This window comes from Bacidia gigantensis (genome assembly GCF_019456465.1).
Source record: "Bacidia gigantensis strain McMullin 20006 chromosome Unknown contig_231, whole genome shotgun sequence".
Classification (NCBI taxonomy): domain Eukaryota; kingdom Fungi; phylum Ascomycota; class Lecanoromycetes; order Lecanorales; family Ramalinaceae; genus Bacidia; species Bacidia gigantensis.
The window spans coordinates 775636-793021 of record NW_025408598.1 but is presented as its reverse complement, the minus strand read 5'-3'; the positions used below and the strand labels follow the sequence as shown (position 1 = coordinate 793021).

The 17386-nt window shown below is 49.4% G+C and overlaps 4 protein-coding genes across 4 annotated transcripts; 2 read left to right on the top strand and 2 right to left on the bottom strand.

The window, feature by feature from the left end:
* Nucleotides 1-326: 326 nt before the first annotated feature.
* On the top strand, nt 327-3632 carry KY384_004252 (uncharacterized protein; the record flags this gene model as incomplete). The annotated part of the gene is made up of 3 exons (XM_044812758.1): nt 327-727; nt 781-860; nt 1120-3632. The coding sequence occupies 3 exons, from the start codon at nt 327-329 to the stop codon at nt 3630-3632; spliced, it is 2994 nt and encodes a 997-aa protein (XP_044670178.1).
* Nucleotides 3633-4226: 594 nt separating this feature from the next.
* Nucleotides 4227-5178, top strand: KY384_004251 (uncharacterized protein; the record flags this gene model as incomplete). Its single annotated transcript, XM_044812757.1, has 3 exons — nt 4227-4345; nt 4420-4507; nt 4555-5178. The coding sequence occupies 3 exons, from the start codon at nt 4227-4229 to the stop codon at nt 5176-5178; spliced, it is 831 nt and encodes a 276-aa protein (XP_044670177.1).
* Nucleotides 5179-6997: 1819 nt separating this feature from the next.
* KY384_004250 (uncharacterized protein) lies at nt 6998-9723 on the bottom strand (the record flags this gene model as incomplete). Its single annotated transcript, XM_044812756.1, has 3 exons — nt 6998-9106; nt 9156-9572; nt 9631-9723. 3 exons carry the CDS (start codon nt 9721-9723, stop codon nt 6998-7000), a joined length of 2619 nt encoding a protein of 872 aa, XP_044670176.1.
* A 4675-nt stretch (nt 9724-14398) lies between these two features.
* KY384_004249 (uncharacterized protein) lies at nt 14399-17029 on the bottom strand (the record flags this gene model as incomplete). Its single annotated transcript, XM_044812755.1, has 4 exons — nt 14399-14694; nt 14753-15107; nt 15535-15810; nt 15866-17029. 4 exons carry the CDS (start codon nt 17027-17029, stop codon nt 14399-14401), a joined length of 2091 nt encoding a protein of 696 aa, XP_044670175.1.
* Between the last annotated feature and the right edge of the window lie 357 nt (nt 17030-17386).

Below are 17386 nucleotides of genomic sequence, written 5' to 3'. Positions count from 1 at the left end.
GCGCCCGCCCACCGGAGCTAGAGAGCGTTGAGTCTGACTCTTTGGAAGGGATGAACACCTTTCAGTGAATGCAGGACGACCATCTACGATTGCTCTCGGGAGTTTATAGACCTGAAGTGCCCGAAAGTACCTCCCTGCCTACCTACACCAGTGAGCCGATTGAATCACGACCACCTGTCTAACAAGACACCTCATCGCCTGAAGTCTACATGGTCGAAAGAAGCACAGGCATGAATACTGTAGCTATGGCTTTTTGAAAGTATCATACGCCGGTCGTCAAGCTGGCTACCGCTGTGCTGACTCGCGCTGCCGCTCATGGTGGGCTGATGGAACACCGGCTGAAAGCGGCAGCATACAAACCGCTGGATGAAAGAGATGAAGCTCAGGACGGGGCAATGTCTGGAGACGAGGATGTGATAGCCAGTGGCGTAGATGGACCGAGCCTAGATGATGGGAGGATGCAGAATGGAAATGCTGCATCCAGTAGTCCTGTCGAGGAAGAGGATGAGGATAACAAGCATAGCACAAGACGAAAAGTGGCCACCACGCGAAAGCAGCGCATCGCACAACACCAGACCAGTAATGGGGTGTCACAGAATGAAGATTCAGAAATTGAAGAAGATTCTTCCGGCCAAAGTTCGAGCGCCGATGATGAGGCCGCAGGTGAAATCACCAGCGAGGATGAAAGTGAAGAATCCGTAGCAGTCGCAGCGAGGAACAATTGCGTGTAAGTGGCTGACTGACCCAAGAGATCCAAGGATTATGGTTTATTTTCAATAGTTTCTGTGACCAGGATGAGGATCATGATCCAAATCCAGAGTTCGAGGAGAATCTGGTGTGTGTTGTTTGTGGAGATAATGGTAAGTAGAATGCAAGAATGACAACGCGTGAAGGCTTTAATGATGATGAATATGGACCGCACTAACCGAGACGCAGCCCATCGGCAATGTGCCCGAGACGCCGAAAGTCTTAGTTTAGATATGGGTAAGCTAGCTCCATTCCAAGCAAACACCTCTTTATCAAGCAGGGATTAATTGTCAATTTGTTTCTTACCTTCATTAGAGCCATCGTCTTGGAGATGTCCCGGTTGCGTCGAACATGGACTGCACCCTGAAGGAGTTTCACACGAACGAAATACCCCCGACGAGACCAGCAGACCCAGGCGACAATCATCAACCTCGAGATTCACAAGGGATCTCTTACCCGCTCATCGTGGCCTCTCGAGGCCAGGCTCGCACTCAGTTTTCAACACATTGATTCTCGACGACGACCCTCTCGATGGCTCCCGATCTTTACGCAAGCGAAAGGCAACATCTGAACAGCCAGATCTTCCGGAAAAGCGACCAAGAAAGCTGAGTGCCCTTGCAAGTGAGCCAGAAAAGTCGCCAGAGCGGATTCTTGCCGAGAAGATTGAAGCTCTAAACACGAAGGCCGACAAATCAGGCACTCGCTCAAGCGCTGAATCGCAGCTTCCAAGACCTTCCCGAACGCCTAAACGCCGACATTCGGAAGGTTCGAGTAAGTCACTTGTAAATGTCACAGAACGTAGCTCTAGTAGCCTATTACTTTCCTTCAAGATCAAGCCTACAAAGCTTAAGTCAATATTCCAATCGAAAAGAAAGAGGGAGCGGCCGAGGTATTCAATGTCCCAAGCCGCGCCTGAGAGGGAACGACGAGTGTCTGCACATTACGCCACACCATTCTATGCCTTTCACGAGCGCGAGAATGACGATCTCAAGTCCAAACCATACGGTGGTATCCTTTCAGAAGACGATGCTGAGACGACAAAAACTTTGCCCCTTCAATTCGATCGTGGAAAGTTCAATAAAGCACGCGAGAAGGCTGAAGAGGAGCGTAAAGAAAGGGCAGCCTTGTCTGAAGCAGAGAATGAGACGAAAGGACGCTCGCAAAAGCTTGCAGGTCCTCCAAGCAAGATCAAGTGCGTCTATTTTGGAGGGCACGAGATTGAGACTTGGTATGCTGCGCCTTATCCTGAAGAGTATAGCAGGAACAGGGTGCTTTACATTTGCGAATTTTGCTTGAAGTATATGAGCAGCGACTTCGTCGCGTGGAGGCATAAGCTCAAGTGCCCCGCCAAACATCCTCCAGGGGATGAAATATATCGCGAGAGGTCGATATCGATTTTCGAGGTCGATGGACGGAAGAATCCCGTCTATTGCCAGAATTTGTGTCTCCTTGCCAAACTTTTCCTTGGATCGAAAACACTCTATTACGACGTGGAACCCTTCCTCTTCTATGTCATGACGGAGTACGACGACCTCGGATGTCACTTCGTGGGTTATTTTTCCAAAGAGAAACGGCCCAGTAGCTTGAACAATGTATCATGCATTCTCACTCTACCCACACATCAACGGAAAGGATACGGTAACCTGCTTATCAGCTTTTCATACCTACTTACACGTGTTGAAGGAAAGACTGGTTCTCCAGAAAAGCCTTTATCAGATATGGGTCTGGTCTCGTACCGCAATTATTGGCGACTAACATTATCTTACGAATTGTGTGACCAAATCGGTCCGATCAGCATCACTGACTTGTCCGAGCGAACCGGTATGACTGCAGATGATATCGTGGCTGCGTTAGAGAGCCTTCGTGCCCTTGTTCGTGATCCTGTCACTAAGGCCTACGCGCTTCGGCTCGATTATGAGTATTTCAATAAATGCATAGACGATTGGGAAGGAAAACGTTACGTTACCGTGAATCCAGACGCTCTGGTCTGGACACCGTACATCATGGGCAGAAGTAATCTCGCTCATTACGAGACTGCGCCTCCTCTGCCGACAGTTGCACCGCGAGAAGATGAAGAGGACGACAAGCAAGCGCAGCCAGAAGAAGGCGTTCAGCAAGCCGTTCAAGCGGCTGCGGTAGACAATGACGTCGCCGTAATAGACGAGGAAGACAACATTCTTCCAACCAATGGGATCACTAGCATTGAGACGCAACTTGCCAACCAATTAAATGCTGGGAAACCTCTAGTAGCCGTCGAAAACGAGGCACAACCATCTGCACGACCTTCGAACGTTTCACCAACCAAATCAAATGCCTTGCCGCGGACGCCTTACCTTGACCAAGCAGCTTCAGTACCTCCAACTCGCTATGAAATCTTTCCGCCGATCCCAGGTCTACAGGCACGGATCAGATCGAAACGAGGTAACTGGCGAGCCTCACAACGCAAGTCTGCTGTAAGCGCCACCCCGATTATTACACCGTCGCAGCTGCGCAGACGAGGCAAGCCCCCATTGGACACTCCTGAGACAGCGAACGTCACCAGTGTCAGTTCGTCCTCATCTAGCAACAAAAGAAGAACAAGGCAAGATGGGCCGGTGGAAGATGATCGTGACGGTGACAGCGCTGATGCCCAACATGGAGGCACGACAAATTTCAACGCAGGACTGGACGACTCAGAAGAGCGGGAAGCTGAGGGCGATGATGACGACGAGCGTGACGCGGACGGGGAGGACGATGATGAGATGATGCAAGCTGTCGACGGCAAAGTCGAAGCGGACGGGGGTGGTGATGGCGAGTATGAAAGTGACGAGGAGGAGGAGGAGGAGGAGGAGGAGGAGGAGGGTGGAAGCGCCGCTGAAAGCGATGAAGCTGTTGTAGACGATTAGAGCTAATGCATACGGAGTGAATATTTCAGGATGAGATGTAATTGTACGATCACTTGTGCACGGGGTGCAAGGCTTTCGTATATTCGAGTCGTTCGACGATGCTCATTCACGGCCCCACCATCATTGAATGCAATATTCATTCATTCTTGAATGTTTCGTCTCAGGCAGACAAGGGCACTGGTAGTGCTACCAGTGCTACCTAGTCGCTGGTGGTTCAAGGCGCCCGCTGTGGCTGTGGCACCTCTCAGCCCTATCATACATCCCCGACGTATCGCAACTCCCGTCCCACTTTGCTCATCAGCATCTATCACACGGTGGCAATCCGGTAATGTCAAGATATGGTCCTTGTTCTTTCTAGTATGGAAACGGTCATGCACCACAAAGGCCTGGCATTCTTTGTCCTACCTTGCACCCTCAAACCCGTGACGCCGTTCTATTCACCTCCTGCGCCTAATCATGCCCGGTGACACTCCCCTTCGAAGTCATTTGACAACTTTCATCTCAAGCAGTAGCTTTTGGTTCACGGTCTTATCCACCATCTGTGTCTCTTGGTACTGCAAATCCATCATCAGGCAAAGGACACCCAGGAAGTCAATGCAGGAAAAGAAAATCCTGTACCGGGACAAGCGCGACGCTTTCGCAGCTGATAACGGAGCCCTCGTAGAGCTAGATCATTGGAAGAAGAAGGATCCGACCTACCGCTACAGTAAACTGTAAGTCATCTTGAGCTCTTCTGACATTTCCGTATCTCGACAAAACAGTGAACCTGAGATGATTTTCGGATTAGGAAGGGCCTGATATCAGATGAGCGGCTTGCAGATCAGACCACCGAAGCCTCTCTCAAACCTTTTACCAGGGGTGATAGCTACTTCTCTGTAGGTTTGGCCAGCTTTCACACTAATTACATCTAACTTTCCTAAAGGAGTTTGCCTTGCATAACAAACAGGAGTTCATCTTATCCGAATCCGATTACTCGTATATTGTCGGAAACCTAGCGAGCTATGACAAGCGCCAGTATCCCGCCTGGTTGGATCCGAAATACAGCAAATGTACCCCCGAAGGACAAGGCTTCGGCCACTGTCTCGTCATCCCAAAGAAACGCATTCACAACATTGTAGATCCCGAAGCGGTCGCCAACAAATGTGCTATCATCAACGAGCTCAGAAACCACTTTACAGGATTCTGGGGGACGCAAAACGGCCGCAAGAAACTTCTAGATCGCACTTTTTCCATCTTCGACGGTCAAAACGCCATACTACGTACAAAGGATTCTTTGCAAGCCAAGAAGCTGGTTGCTGACGTGATATCTACCTACAACTTGTTGGCTCCTCAATTCAAGCAACTCCAGGCAGAAGACTTCATGTGTGCATTCCATCCGGCTCCGGACATCTCTGTTGGACATTTACATTTGCACGTTTTCCCCAAAGCGGAGCTTTTCCGGGAGTTTTCAGCGATGCGGCATGAATGGAAAACAATTCCTTTCGATGCGGTGACTCAGGTCGAAAGTGAACACCCACTGGCCCTCGATCAGTTGCCAAAGGGATGAAATATTAGAATTGAAGATCGATTGTGTTCTGTTTGCATGAGTCTGCGACTTATTGGATACTTTGTCTGCATGTCGGTAAGTGGCGGTAGTATTTAGCTACTCTTGAAATCATGCAGATCTTATTGAACGGAAGGATAACCTAAACCATCACGAGGCGTGATGTCTGCTAAGCTTATCCGTGACATTCCATCCGCGACATAAATTATGAGACTTAAGACGCATTAAAGAAGTTTCAAGGTGTCGGCTGGGTCGGTGGAGGACAAGAGGTAGAGATCGCTCGAAGCAGAGGCGAGTCGGTAGCGAGCAGGTGACTTCAATGCCACCGGAGCTCGACGCGAGTGCAAAGAGGATTTTATGCTTCAAATTACAGAGCAGAGCCGTTTGGCGCGAGCTCGTGTCTCGATCCGACGCAGAGACGGCTGCATGCGGAAAGACGTAGAAGGTAGGACGACAGCCTCACCAGCTCATGAAATTGAAGAGACAAAGAGACGGCCAACAGGAATTCGCATGCATGTCAAAGACCTTTACGCTTTGCGAGATTCAAGTCCATTACATACCATGACGACTTTGTTAGAATTAATGGCCTCTACTTAGCTCTAATGTTACTAGCTCAAGAAATTCATTTCCCCAGCTTCCTTTGGCAGGCTGCAAAATATTCAATGTTGTATTTTTTTCGAAGGGAGACAATTAGGTCACAGACGGCCTTTTCTTGTCTTCATCGCCAGCCATCAAGAGTATGAGCACAACTATGACACTGACTATCAGCGCGAGGATGTGTTTGATAGTTAGCAGCGTCCACCATAGAAAATTCTAGCCGGATGACTGGGAGAGGGTAGAAGAGGAGCGTTGACGGGACAGTTTACGATTCTATAAGGACACCAGATTGGCAAAAGAGCAGGGGACTGTACGACGCCAAGGCTGCCAAAGGCCAATGTTTCGAATATTGATAAGTACTACTCGAGGAGCGTACAGACGTGAACAAGATTTAGAGCGCTATTTCACAAGCTTGGTATTCGCAAAGGCGACTATGCTTGTACTGCCTGTTTCTTTCATTAAGTCACTTGCAGAAGGTCATCATTGTTATCATGTTGATAGCATATTTCAATTATAGATTTTCAGAAATGTTGAACAACCATAAGAGTGAAAGAAGTCTTGATATAAATTTGCCTTTTATAAATCTGCCTTCTCTCCTTTACCGTCTTATTGCGATCGTTATTAGCTTTATCATTTCTATCTCAAAGTAGTATGATTTCTATTTCGATTAGAAAAAGAGGGTAACTTTCATTGTGTTCCAAAGTAACACTAATATTTACAAGCTATAGAGAAGTGCCTATGCAAACCAAATATAAGACTTGTTTTCGCAGGCGGTTTATTTTCTTAACGTCCCATTAACAACAAGTCAGCTTACGATGTAGGAATGACTTTGCAGAGGCAGATTTATCACTTGGGACTAAGAAGAACGGTTGGCAAGAGCGTAGCAAGTTCGGGAGGAAACCACCTTTACAAATCTCATTCACTCTGAGGTTAGTGAATTATTTCGAACTCAATAACAATTAGCATCCCCAATACCATATCATGAATTCTGCGTTTTTTTATATAGCTTTATCCTACGTTCTGCCCAGTTGGGAAAAAGAAGAGTCCGCTGGCGAAACCCTGTAAATGAATTCAGTGGTGAATTGAAGAGACTCGTATTAAGGAACTTAGGTAAGCGCATTCTCGGAGACCAGCAAAGACGTGTTTGGATATCATAATATTCATTAATTACAGTTCGCTGTTGCAGTCCGCATGCATAAGCATAGACCTCTATCACGCTGAACTCCTACAAGCTTGTGTTTACCTTTCCTGCCTGTATGACCAAAATGCTGGCATTAACATTTCCAGATATCATGCTTTCAGCTGTTTCTCCCAGTGTCTTCCTGACGCCATATTCTTCGTACTCATGTTGTAACCCTTGCCTGAAATGCCGTCGCCCCACAATCACGAGGTTGCCCGCGTTCTTAGAACCATGACTAACTTCATCCCTGGCGCGAGCGACCATGTCATCGCTAGCATTAGCCTCTTCAAACAAGATGCGTGATCGCATTTCCTCGGGAACAGCACTCTTTGCATTGAGTAAGAACACGGCATCTTCTTCTGCAGTAGTCTCAAGCATTTTTGAAAGTGATATGACACCGCCGTTCTTCGTTGCCGATGGTTCTGCAGCTTTCAAAGAGGAAGCTGTACTATCCTCCATCTTGTGTCGCACATGCACGAACGTAGCCGTGACATTGGGGTTCTGAGTCAACCTTAGCGCGAACCGTAGAGCGACTTGATCATCGAGTCCACCATAGAAGGGTAAGAAGATGTGATGACTTCGGTTGGCAAGTGGTGCTGTCGGACGGTCCATGTCATTATGAAGGCTCATGGCGCTCATCTTGTGATAAAGTCCTTGAGAGTCCTGCCGCCGGAGAGCTCCAAAGCCATTATTGACGAAGATGGCGGTACTACATGGTGCATTTGAGAGAAGCTTGTCAACGAAGTGATTATACGTTGGGTGGCTAAAACCATTGACAAGAGGTTCTGCTAAACCTGGATTTACGATCTCAGAGACAGATCCTGTTTCACTCCAAGGTATCAGCACCATGTCTGAGTGTCGAGCAGTCGCACTCTCCGCCACAATATCAGCATGTTGATTTTCGGGCACAAGTTGGACTTGGCCGGAAACGGCGACATTGTGTAGCTGGCCAAAAGTGTGAAAAGCATTCACTACAGGATCTCTTGCGGACCAGTCATCAAGCTCATAGTCTCGCATGACAGAGGACAGACGTTCTGTGAGGTCGAACATACGGAGACCGTGCACTTGAAGAGGTCTTTTAGGAAGCTTGATGCCATCGCCAGGCCCTTGTTCAGGTAGTGCGGCTTTATGCTCAATGGATGGGTGGACCTTTGTCATTGACGAGACAGTCTTCTCACCACCTAGGAGATCCACAAATGTAAAGATACTTGGCAAGCTTTCCAGTCGCAAAGCGACCAACAATCTCCGGACTTCATTTCCAGGGTAGTCCTCGACTGCTGTGCCTGTCTGAGCATCAGATGAATCAGCGGGAGATCTAGGCTTGCCATCCCAGTCAATCTCGCCACGTTTCCAGGCTGCTAACTTTCTTTGGTATGATGGAGGGAACAGAAAGGTGGTCAACGGGGTGGTTGCGAAGGTCGTTACTAGAGCCATGACAACGAAAATGGTGAAAGTACGCGTGCTGAGTAGTTTCGCTTGTAGCCCAATGTTTAGCACAATCAGCTCGACTAGACCCTTGCAGCTCATCAAGGTACCGATTGTGAAGCTCTCCCTCCAGAGAAGATTGTTAGCTCGAGCCGCAAGTGTGCCACCAATCAGCTTGCCAAAGAATGCGCAAGCAATGACGCCCACAACATAGGCCCAAGTGATACCGTTATTAAGAAGGCCAAGATTGGTACTTAGACCGGAGAGAGCGAAATAGAGCGGAAGGAAGAAAACAGTCACCAAATCCTCAATCTTCTCTGTCAGCTTGATGGCAAATCCACCGTCGTGAGGGCAAATCAAGCCAACCAGGAAGGCGCCGAAGATGGGATGAACGCCAATTATTCCTGTGAAGAAGGCGGAGGCAAGCACCAGAAGAACCGTCAGCCCTACGATGGATTGAGTCGGACCATTCTGAATGCTTCCGGTCCGTCTCAAGACCCACAAAAAGCCTGGCCTCACCAGGTACACGAGAAAGAGGACATATGCAGCGCACGTGAGGAGAACGTAGAGCGCAGTAATGCCGGAACCTGCGTTTACGAGAGCAACGCTGAGAGCAAGGAGAATCCAGCCAACTACGTCGTTTCCGACACCGGCGGAAAGTACGATGACCCCCACTTGTGTCCCTAGTAGCTTCAATTCTGTGAGAATACGACAGAGTACCGGAAAGGCCTGTGGCACATGAGCTTTGCACGGGTCACAATGTAGAGGATTTGCCCACCGTTATTGCCATCGCAACACCAATGAAGAGCATGTATGTGCCAAAGCTAACGTGAGCCAAGTCTGACTCAGTTCGGAATTGGTGGTACAAGCCATATGCAATTGCGCAACCCAGACCAAATGGTAGAGCCATGCCAGCCAAGCCCACGCTTAGTGCAATGCGCCAATTCGAGAGCAGCAGGCGCAGATCCACCTCCAGCCCGATGAGAAAGAGGAATAGTATCAAGCCAAGGTTGGCTGCCATGTTGAGGACTGGCATGGAGGCTGTAGGAAATATAGCAGCGGAGAAACCGGGGACACGGCCCATGACGGAGGGACCAAGGAGGATACCGCCTATCACTTCGGCGATGACTCGAGGCTGTCTGATCTTTTGTAGAGGTAGGTGCAGGAGGCGACAGAAGATGATAATGATGCCTGCCTGGTGAGCTCGATGTCAGTACGAAGGATCTTGCTTTCATTTGGGCCAGGCTATATACCTGGATGATGAAAAGGATGATAGGATTCTTGGGCTCATAATGTGACGGGTTGGCGCCATCGATAATGCCTCCTTGGCCAGGGACTTTAGGCATGACGGCGGTGGTGTTCGACACCAAAGACAGTGTCTGTGTCGAAAGCGCGGAGGGGGAAATATAAGGCGGGGCAAGCTTAAGCTCTCCCCTTGAAGGATTTCCGCTCTTGCAGTATGAGCTCTAGCTTGGGGTCAGGACCAGGATCACGATCAGGCTGATATGGAGGGAAGCATCTAGAGCCGAGAGGAGGGAGGAGGAGGAGGAGGTGGGATGTACATATAGAAGGAGGCGGCGGTGAGAAGCTTGTGATGGTGGGAGGGCCAAGGGGACCCAGAGTAGTGTAGTGAAGCATAATGTGTCCGACTGTCAGCCCTTTATGGTCAGGCCGTTCTCGGTTGATCGAATATCGATGATTGCTTTATCTCATTTCAATGATGGATGTCTGACTTGGCCAATCAGTTGATGCTCCAGCGCAGTGGTCTGGATTTCCCAGACGTGGGTTCTTACGGGAGCGAGGCTCGCGAGGATTGTATGGGCTGCTTAGGCACGTAGGAACGACATATGCGATACCTTGCTGGAGCTTCCGTCTCACATGCTGGAGGTGGGCGGCAGCAGACACGATCAGGTGCTCGTTTATTATTATTACTATTGTACCCCGTGATTCTTTGACCAATCAATTGAGTCGCGTCACATGCTGCCGAGGGGTCGGTGAGTCTGAACAAGGCCACGCCAAGAATGAACGCCCTCGATATTTCAACATTTTAGGTAGAACCCTTTTCTGGGATTCTAACCATTAGCTAATCGAGGTGAAGGCTATTCATTTGTTGGTGGTCAGACTCACCGACCCTCGTACCCCTCTTGGCGCCCAATCCCATTGGATCAATGAAAGGGACGAACTGATATTGGGCTCTTCATCCTCGTCGTCGCGGGAGAGACACCGGTCCCGACGCTACACAGGCTACATAATTGTCTATGCCAATACACGGCGTGCTTCTACCGAAGAGGGGCCCCGTGGAAAGTCTGGGGGTGCAGTCTCAGGATCCGAACGAATTACTCGTTGAGAGGTGTAGGTCTAAGAAGTACCTGATGGCTAGGATGGTGGCACACTGTTGAAGAAGCACAGACTTCATGCAGCTTCACGCAGATTCACCTCTGGCTGGGACTCGCTTTCATCTCGAGCGGTCTAGTGCCCTATCCCCTGCGCAGTATTGTCATTCTCTCCCAATCACGTCACGATTGCTTCCAAGGTGGATGGCACGGGCTTGCTGACCGCGCGTCCAATCTGCATATAGGACTTCTTGGCCAATAATGAACAATCACTACCCCAACAGGCATGGAAAATGCAACCCCCACGAATATCTTCCTCCCGCCATTCTAACGCGGTTGAACAACCAATTTGTACCAACGCCGAATATCGGGCATTTTAGCTACTGAAGCATTGGCGCAATTGCTATCCAAAACATGTCCTAAACCGGAACATTTTGTCCTTACTTGATGGCTGATGTGCCAATATTAACAATCAGTCGTCGTTCGATTTGTTATTTTCACAATGTCGGTCCACGTACGAAGGTAGCACATGCTCCTACGGTGCGTTCTCCTAGATGCCAAACCGTAGAGATATGGGAATTCCATCGTCTCACGATAGATGTGTCGCATGAGCATATCGTCGTGTCGCTGCTCACGAAACAAATGAAGGTTAGAATCCGGTGACAATGTTCTCTTTTGAGAGTGATGAAAACCCTATGACGCTGGACGTCTGCGGCACACTTGATGCATGCTCATAGTGTAGTGCTTTCAGCAATGGGTAAGGCTAATGCCTAGGGAACGTTCGTGACATTCATAGTGTTCCAAGAGCATATCTTGGTGCCGCCGACCGCAATGGAGACTGTAGTCATATCAACTGCGATGGATGAGCGATTTCGACGTGCCCAAGGAGTGATACAAATAACAGCGTTCCACGGCGACCAGCATCGAGGCGTCGAGAAGTGGCTAGGGTGAACTCGCGAAACCCGCCTCCTATAAATCTGGCCCAGTTCCCAAGCCAGCTACAGCTACCTGCAGAACATCAGAAAACGCACGAAATCCTCACTGGAACCTCCCACGGCCGATCAATCCTCAAACAGGAAGGTTTCCCAGATTAGGGCCCTGTACAGGTCGCCTACCGCGGTCCGGCACGAGTGCCTCAGCGCCCTTGCAATCAGCGGCGCTCACCGCTGCAAGTGTTCCAGAAGCTAGCAGTGCATTAGTACCCTTTCTGAATAAGGCGAAGATCGTCTGGCATGTGGACTGAGCGATTGGTACTTGAATGATACCAATAATGCGCGTCTGCTTGAAGCGTTCATGTTAGTTTCCCCGGTGGTCTGTCCATACAGCCCTTGCCTATGCCCATGGGCCGTTTAGTCAAGCAGTCATGTGTTCTTATCTCTTATGCTCAGTGGGCTTATATATGAGCTTGTTTCGGCACCATGCTTGTTGGGCTCCCAAGTGTGCGGTTTCATACGGACGAAGATCTTCTAGAGTTGCTGGATGAGGCAGGTGAAGCTCATTCCACAGACAAGCAGGTCAATCAATTACATGAGAGTATGAGGCGAAAGGGTCATGTTGGAAGAGCCTCTGGAGCATAAGTAGGTCGTGTCTTCCACGAGAACGTAAGCTCTTGTGAGAGTGAAATTAGTCTCAATTACTGTCGCACCGTATATCTTCTATTTCAAATAGAGCATCTGATCGATATGCAGTTCCTCAAGGTTGGTGGCCACCCCTGTGAAGCCATGACCTTCACCTGACTTGCTGTCTAGTCTCTCATGTTCCTCACTCTAACGAGTACTACCCTTGCTTTACCCAACATCATTCAAAACAAGCGCGCAACATGCGTTGACACCTGCGGTTCGACCTGCTACTATCAAAGTGACGTTAATGACGCCGTCAACCAAGGTTGCTCAGACCTGAAGAAGGGCAGTGGTAAGCCTTAGACTTTTCACCCTCCCTAGCGCTCGTCCCGTTTCTCAATCTGGAACCTCTTATATCAAAAATTTTAATTACTGACCTTACACAGCGCCGGGAGGTTACCCACATGTATACAATGACTACGAGGGCTTCAGCTTCCCAGATCCCAAACCATATTACGAGTTCCCAATCCTGAGCAGCTTCAAAGTGTATACAGGTGGCAGCCCTGGGCCAGACAGGGTCATCTTTACGAAGACTTGTGAGTTCGAAGCCGTCATCACACATACAGGTGCGAGTGGGAACGATTTTTTGCAGTGTAGGAAGGGGTGAGGCGAGGAAGAATTGAGAGCATTGAAAGGGAAATTGAACCGAGTCGCCAGTGGAGAGCAGGGCTAGTCCAGCAGGAGTGCAAGGTATAATCTACCGTGATCTGCGCCTTTATCTGGTCCTCCTGTGAGACTTTTTCATTCATCTTTCATTAAGAAGAAACCAATGATATTCTCCATCACTGCATCATGTTCCAGGAAGCAAACATGTCTTTCTTGATGCGTTCCCTTTCGCTACGACTATGTGTGGAATACTCAGAAGCTACAAAGCTGTCAGCCTTCGGAGAAAACACATTGCTATGTTTGGAATCATTCGGATAATTTGCCGACGCCTAAGATTCAGTTGGTACTTTTTGTCTCTCCCTTTTCCCGCACCAAGATCCACTTCCCCAAAGCACATTTTTCCCAGGGCGAAGGCGCGTGGGACTTTGGGTGTCCTCAACATTTCTCCTTCCGAGACAATCATGCGAGACCTACCGGCGTGTTGGGGTTCACCAAATTCTATCCAGAGGGTCGGTCAATATGCCCCGTTTCCCCCAAACAAAGTGCTCGGCTTTTGCAATATTAGTGAGCTTCAGGATGAGAAGCTCGAACTACAGGTAGTGATAGGCATACACACACTGACAGGGCAGTCATGTTGTGCACAAGCTTCCAACAGCTTTTACTATTTCTCGCCGTCTACGTTCCAATGACGATCTGCTCACCCACCATCGCCCCAGGAACAGACATTGCACCTACAAGCAATTCAACGTCCTCACTCCTCGCTCCATCCTGGCATTGCGAAGACCGCACTTCGACTCGCCGGGCATGGAGATCGGACTGCGACTACATTTGGCAGGAATCGATTTCTACATCCGGATTCCCGGGGAAGTTTCACAGGGGAGAACCCGCCGACTCATTCGTCATTCCTGTTCCATTCAGATGGAAGTCCTGTATGTTGTTGGTAGATTTGATGCCGAATCAGCCGGTGATGTGGACGTGGCGGGCGATTGGTATTGCGGCGAGTGATCTTAGCCAACACTGCGACGAGTGGTGGGGGGATAGGGCTACGACCGGGGGCTATGCGTTTGTCGGGCCAGGGGCGTATTTTTCATTGATATATTTGAGGAATGATCAAATGGGTTTGGGTAGGAATCTGACCGAAACTGGAGGGACCAATGTGACGGAATTTGATGCGAATGTGACATCGTGATTTATCAGGAGGCAGATGTTGCCTTCAATTGTATTGTTACATTTGAAAGTCCTGCAATGCTTCGGTTGTTGCACTAAACAGTGTGCTTTGTATCGGATTGCAGGATGGACTGTATGCTACAAGAAAGCCTCGCAAAACAACATATGCTACTCCACTTGGTCCTGCACTTCATACATTCCCTGTGACGCATATCGTTTAGACAGCACGGGCTCCATCTTTCAAGCCTTGTGAAAGTCAAAGCAACCATAGGAGCAAGAACTGGTTCTCTAAGATCCTAATGTAATGTCGCTAGAGCCTCATTAATAGCCTCGATCACCACTTCTGGATGGCTTAGCATAGGCATATGACCCGCGTCACAAGTCCGTACGCTTGACCCAGCAGACTCAGCCATCTGGACCTGCATTATTTTTGGAATAAGCCGGTCATTCTCACACACTAGATAGACGCTGTCGATGTCTTTCCATCCCGCATGAGTGATTGTGTCATCCCACCCTGCGGCAGGTTGAGGCTCGAGAACCTTGAGCCACTTCGGAATATCTTCAACTGCCACTCCATTGAAAAACATCGTTTCTGGTGACTTGCAATACAGTGCGCCTCCCTATCATGGGTTAGTAGATAAGTCACCAACCATGTGGGCAGTCCGCAAGGCGTACATCTGTCTCAAAGAACGGCAATAATTGGTGCTTGAATCCTTCTGGGAGGAGTGCGGCGGTCAGGAAAATGAGCTTGACTACCCCTGCACTCTCTCCTGCTTTGATGCGATCTTCCCTTTTCAGCCCTTGAATTGCGTTCGAGGCGAGAAACCCTCCAGCAGAGTGAGCTACAAGTAAGACATCCTGATTCTGATCCAGAACTTTGAGTATGGATGACCGAATACCAGCGATATCATCATGCATGCCAGGATTTCCAGGGGACGTCGTTCCAGTGCTGGAGAGCGAAGCCACCTCTGTGACGAGACCGACGCTTTCAAGTGCCTGGCGTACCTGGGCGAAGGGAGACGCGCCTTCCCAAAACCCTGGAACAAAAACGACGGTGGGACGCATCGTTAGACTAATATCAAATCTTAGATTCGTCGAGACTTCAATTTCTCAAGATGGAGCGAACAAGAAGCGGTGTATGGAGATGCAGGTCTAAGCCTAACCAGCTGACCTTTGCAGTAAGCGCTAGTAGGACCCTACCATGCTAACACATTCTACAGGAAGTCAAGGTGTCCGATCTCGAAAGGCCTCTTCAATAGACTAGCTTTCTCTCCTGTTGACTCGCACATCCTCAAGCGTTCGGTTTGCGGCCACCAACTCTTCTGCTGTGGGGAGGTTGACAATCATCAGATAGAAGACTCCCTTCATTGGATCGTCAGTACAGAGCGCTCTCTCTGGGAAAGAGTGAACCAAACCTGGCGGGTTGACTTACCTTCTTCATCGCCCTCCTTCCTTTTATCCCTCTTGGTCTTTGCCGTTGACCCTGAGAGGCGCTACCCTCGTGGGATCTTCCAAACCGGTAGTCTCTCGCCGTCCGCCTCGCCTCTCGTCGTTCGTTTTTTCTTGCGCTCAGATTGACCTTCCCTCCAGTGACAAGCGTAAGAAGAGAACCGTTGTGCACTGGATCGTTAGGATCACTGAATCGAGATGCAAACTTTGGGGCTTGCTCGGCCGGGGCATTAAGTTGCGAGTCTGGGTTATTTGCAGCCTATGGAAGCTATCAGCAGTGGAATCTGGCTGAGATTGAGCAAAGGGCTGCGTACAAAGACCGCCTGCGCCCTTCTATCATAGTAGTCTGTTAGAAAATTTTGGCTAATCTTCAGTTTATTCGCTTGTTCAGCATCGCCAGTGGCGATAGCAGCGTCTATAGCTGGAAACCGTAATGCGGCAGCTTCTGGCAATTCTACATCGCCGTAAGTCGTACCGTTGCCAAGCTTTAGAGCACCTTTAACCGTGTGCGAATCCTTCTGTATCCGATTGAAGACCAGGGCGGACATATCTAGAGGCTGTGCTTCAATTGGTCTGGCAGCCTCAGGCTTGTAGGACATTACCATAGCAAAAATACCTCTCGGCTTGAAAAGGTGTTCATTCATTATGTCGAGGAAACTGTTTGTGCGCTGCCGCTTTTGTAGCTCAATCGCTGTACCTGCAGCGACTTGGACAACAGTCGAAGCAACCTGGGCTTCCCACATGGGAACCATGCCAACGACGCCGGCGGAGAGGAAAACAACATTAAGGATCGGTGAAGCTTTGGAAGCTTCTTGCAGAGTCTTAGTAAAGCAGAGAAAAGCTTCTTCAGGAATACCGTTCTGCCCCAGTATCGGAGCATATGCAGAAATGAACCCTCGGTCTTTGGAACCGGGCCTCTTTTGGGGAAGAATGACAGGTAGAGGGATCTTGTGAATAGAGAAGGGTGCAGGCGGGCATAATGCGAGGACTCTATCTCTGAAGTACTCCATGGTTGGCTGTGCATCCAATCCGTATTTTTTCTTTTGGTCATGCGAGTTGCGTTCCTCGGCTTCAGCAGCGGCCTCATCCAGGGCCCAATCCTCCTCGTCCTCGGAATACCTATGGGCTTCGTCCGAGTCATCTTCATGGCCAGGGAAATGGTGACCGTCAACTCGGGCGCCAACTGGAATCGCTTGGCCGTTGGCAATGAGACGTTCCGCCTGTGCTGGTGGAAGTTCAACATATTCCTCGGAATACGCAGGCGGGATTTCAGTACTTTGTCCCTTCGTAGATAATGCATCTCTGGAAGGGGACAACTCTGATCTCTGTTGGGGTGTCGTGGAAATACTCGCTCCATCGGTTGGTCCAGGGCTTTTCGATTTGAGTTTCTGCTGCTTTCGTGCAGCAATGGCTTCTGCTGTTAAGCCATAGCCATTGGCGACCATCCGCACCGCCAGACCAATGACTGGTAATCCCATAATATTACAGCAACGCTCTCGGCTACATAGAATTATGATTTTGATGGGGTCGGAATGAACTTTCGAAGGGGAACTTCCATTCAATATGTAAATCAAGTCTGTCAGTCGAGAAGCAAGTTTATATATACCGTGCCATCGACCATGGGGACCATGTCTGAGCCTTCCTTGTGTCAGGAGATACTTCGCCCCAACCCCCAGAGGCTGCAGTAGTTCCATGCTTAGTGCCGGCAAAGACACCGATATTGATCGTCTACAGGTCGATACAAGAGCTAGCCTCCGACACGATACCGTATCGAGTATGCAGTGCGACAGGCCGACAAGGGTAGGCTGCTCTAGTTCTTTGCTTCATTCTCAACC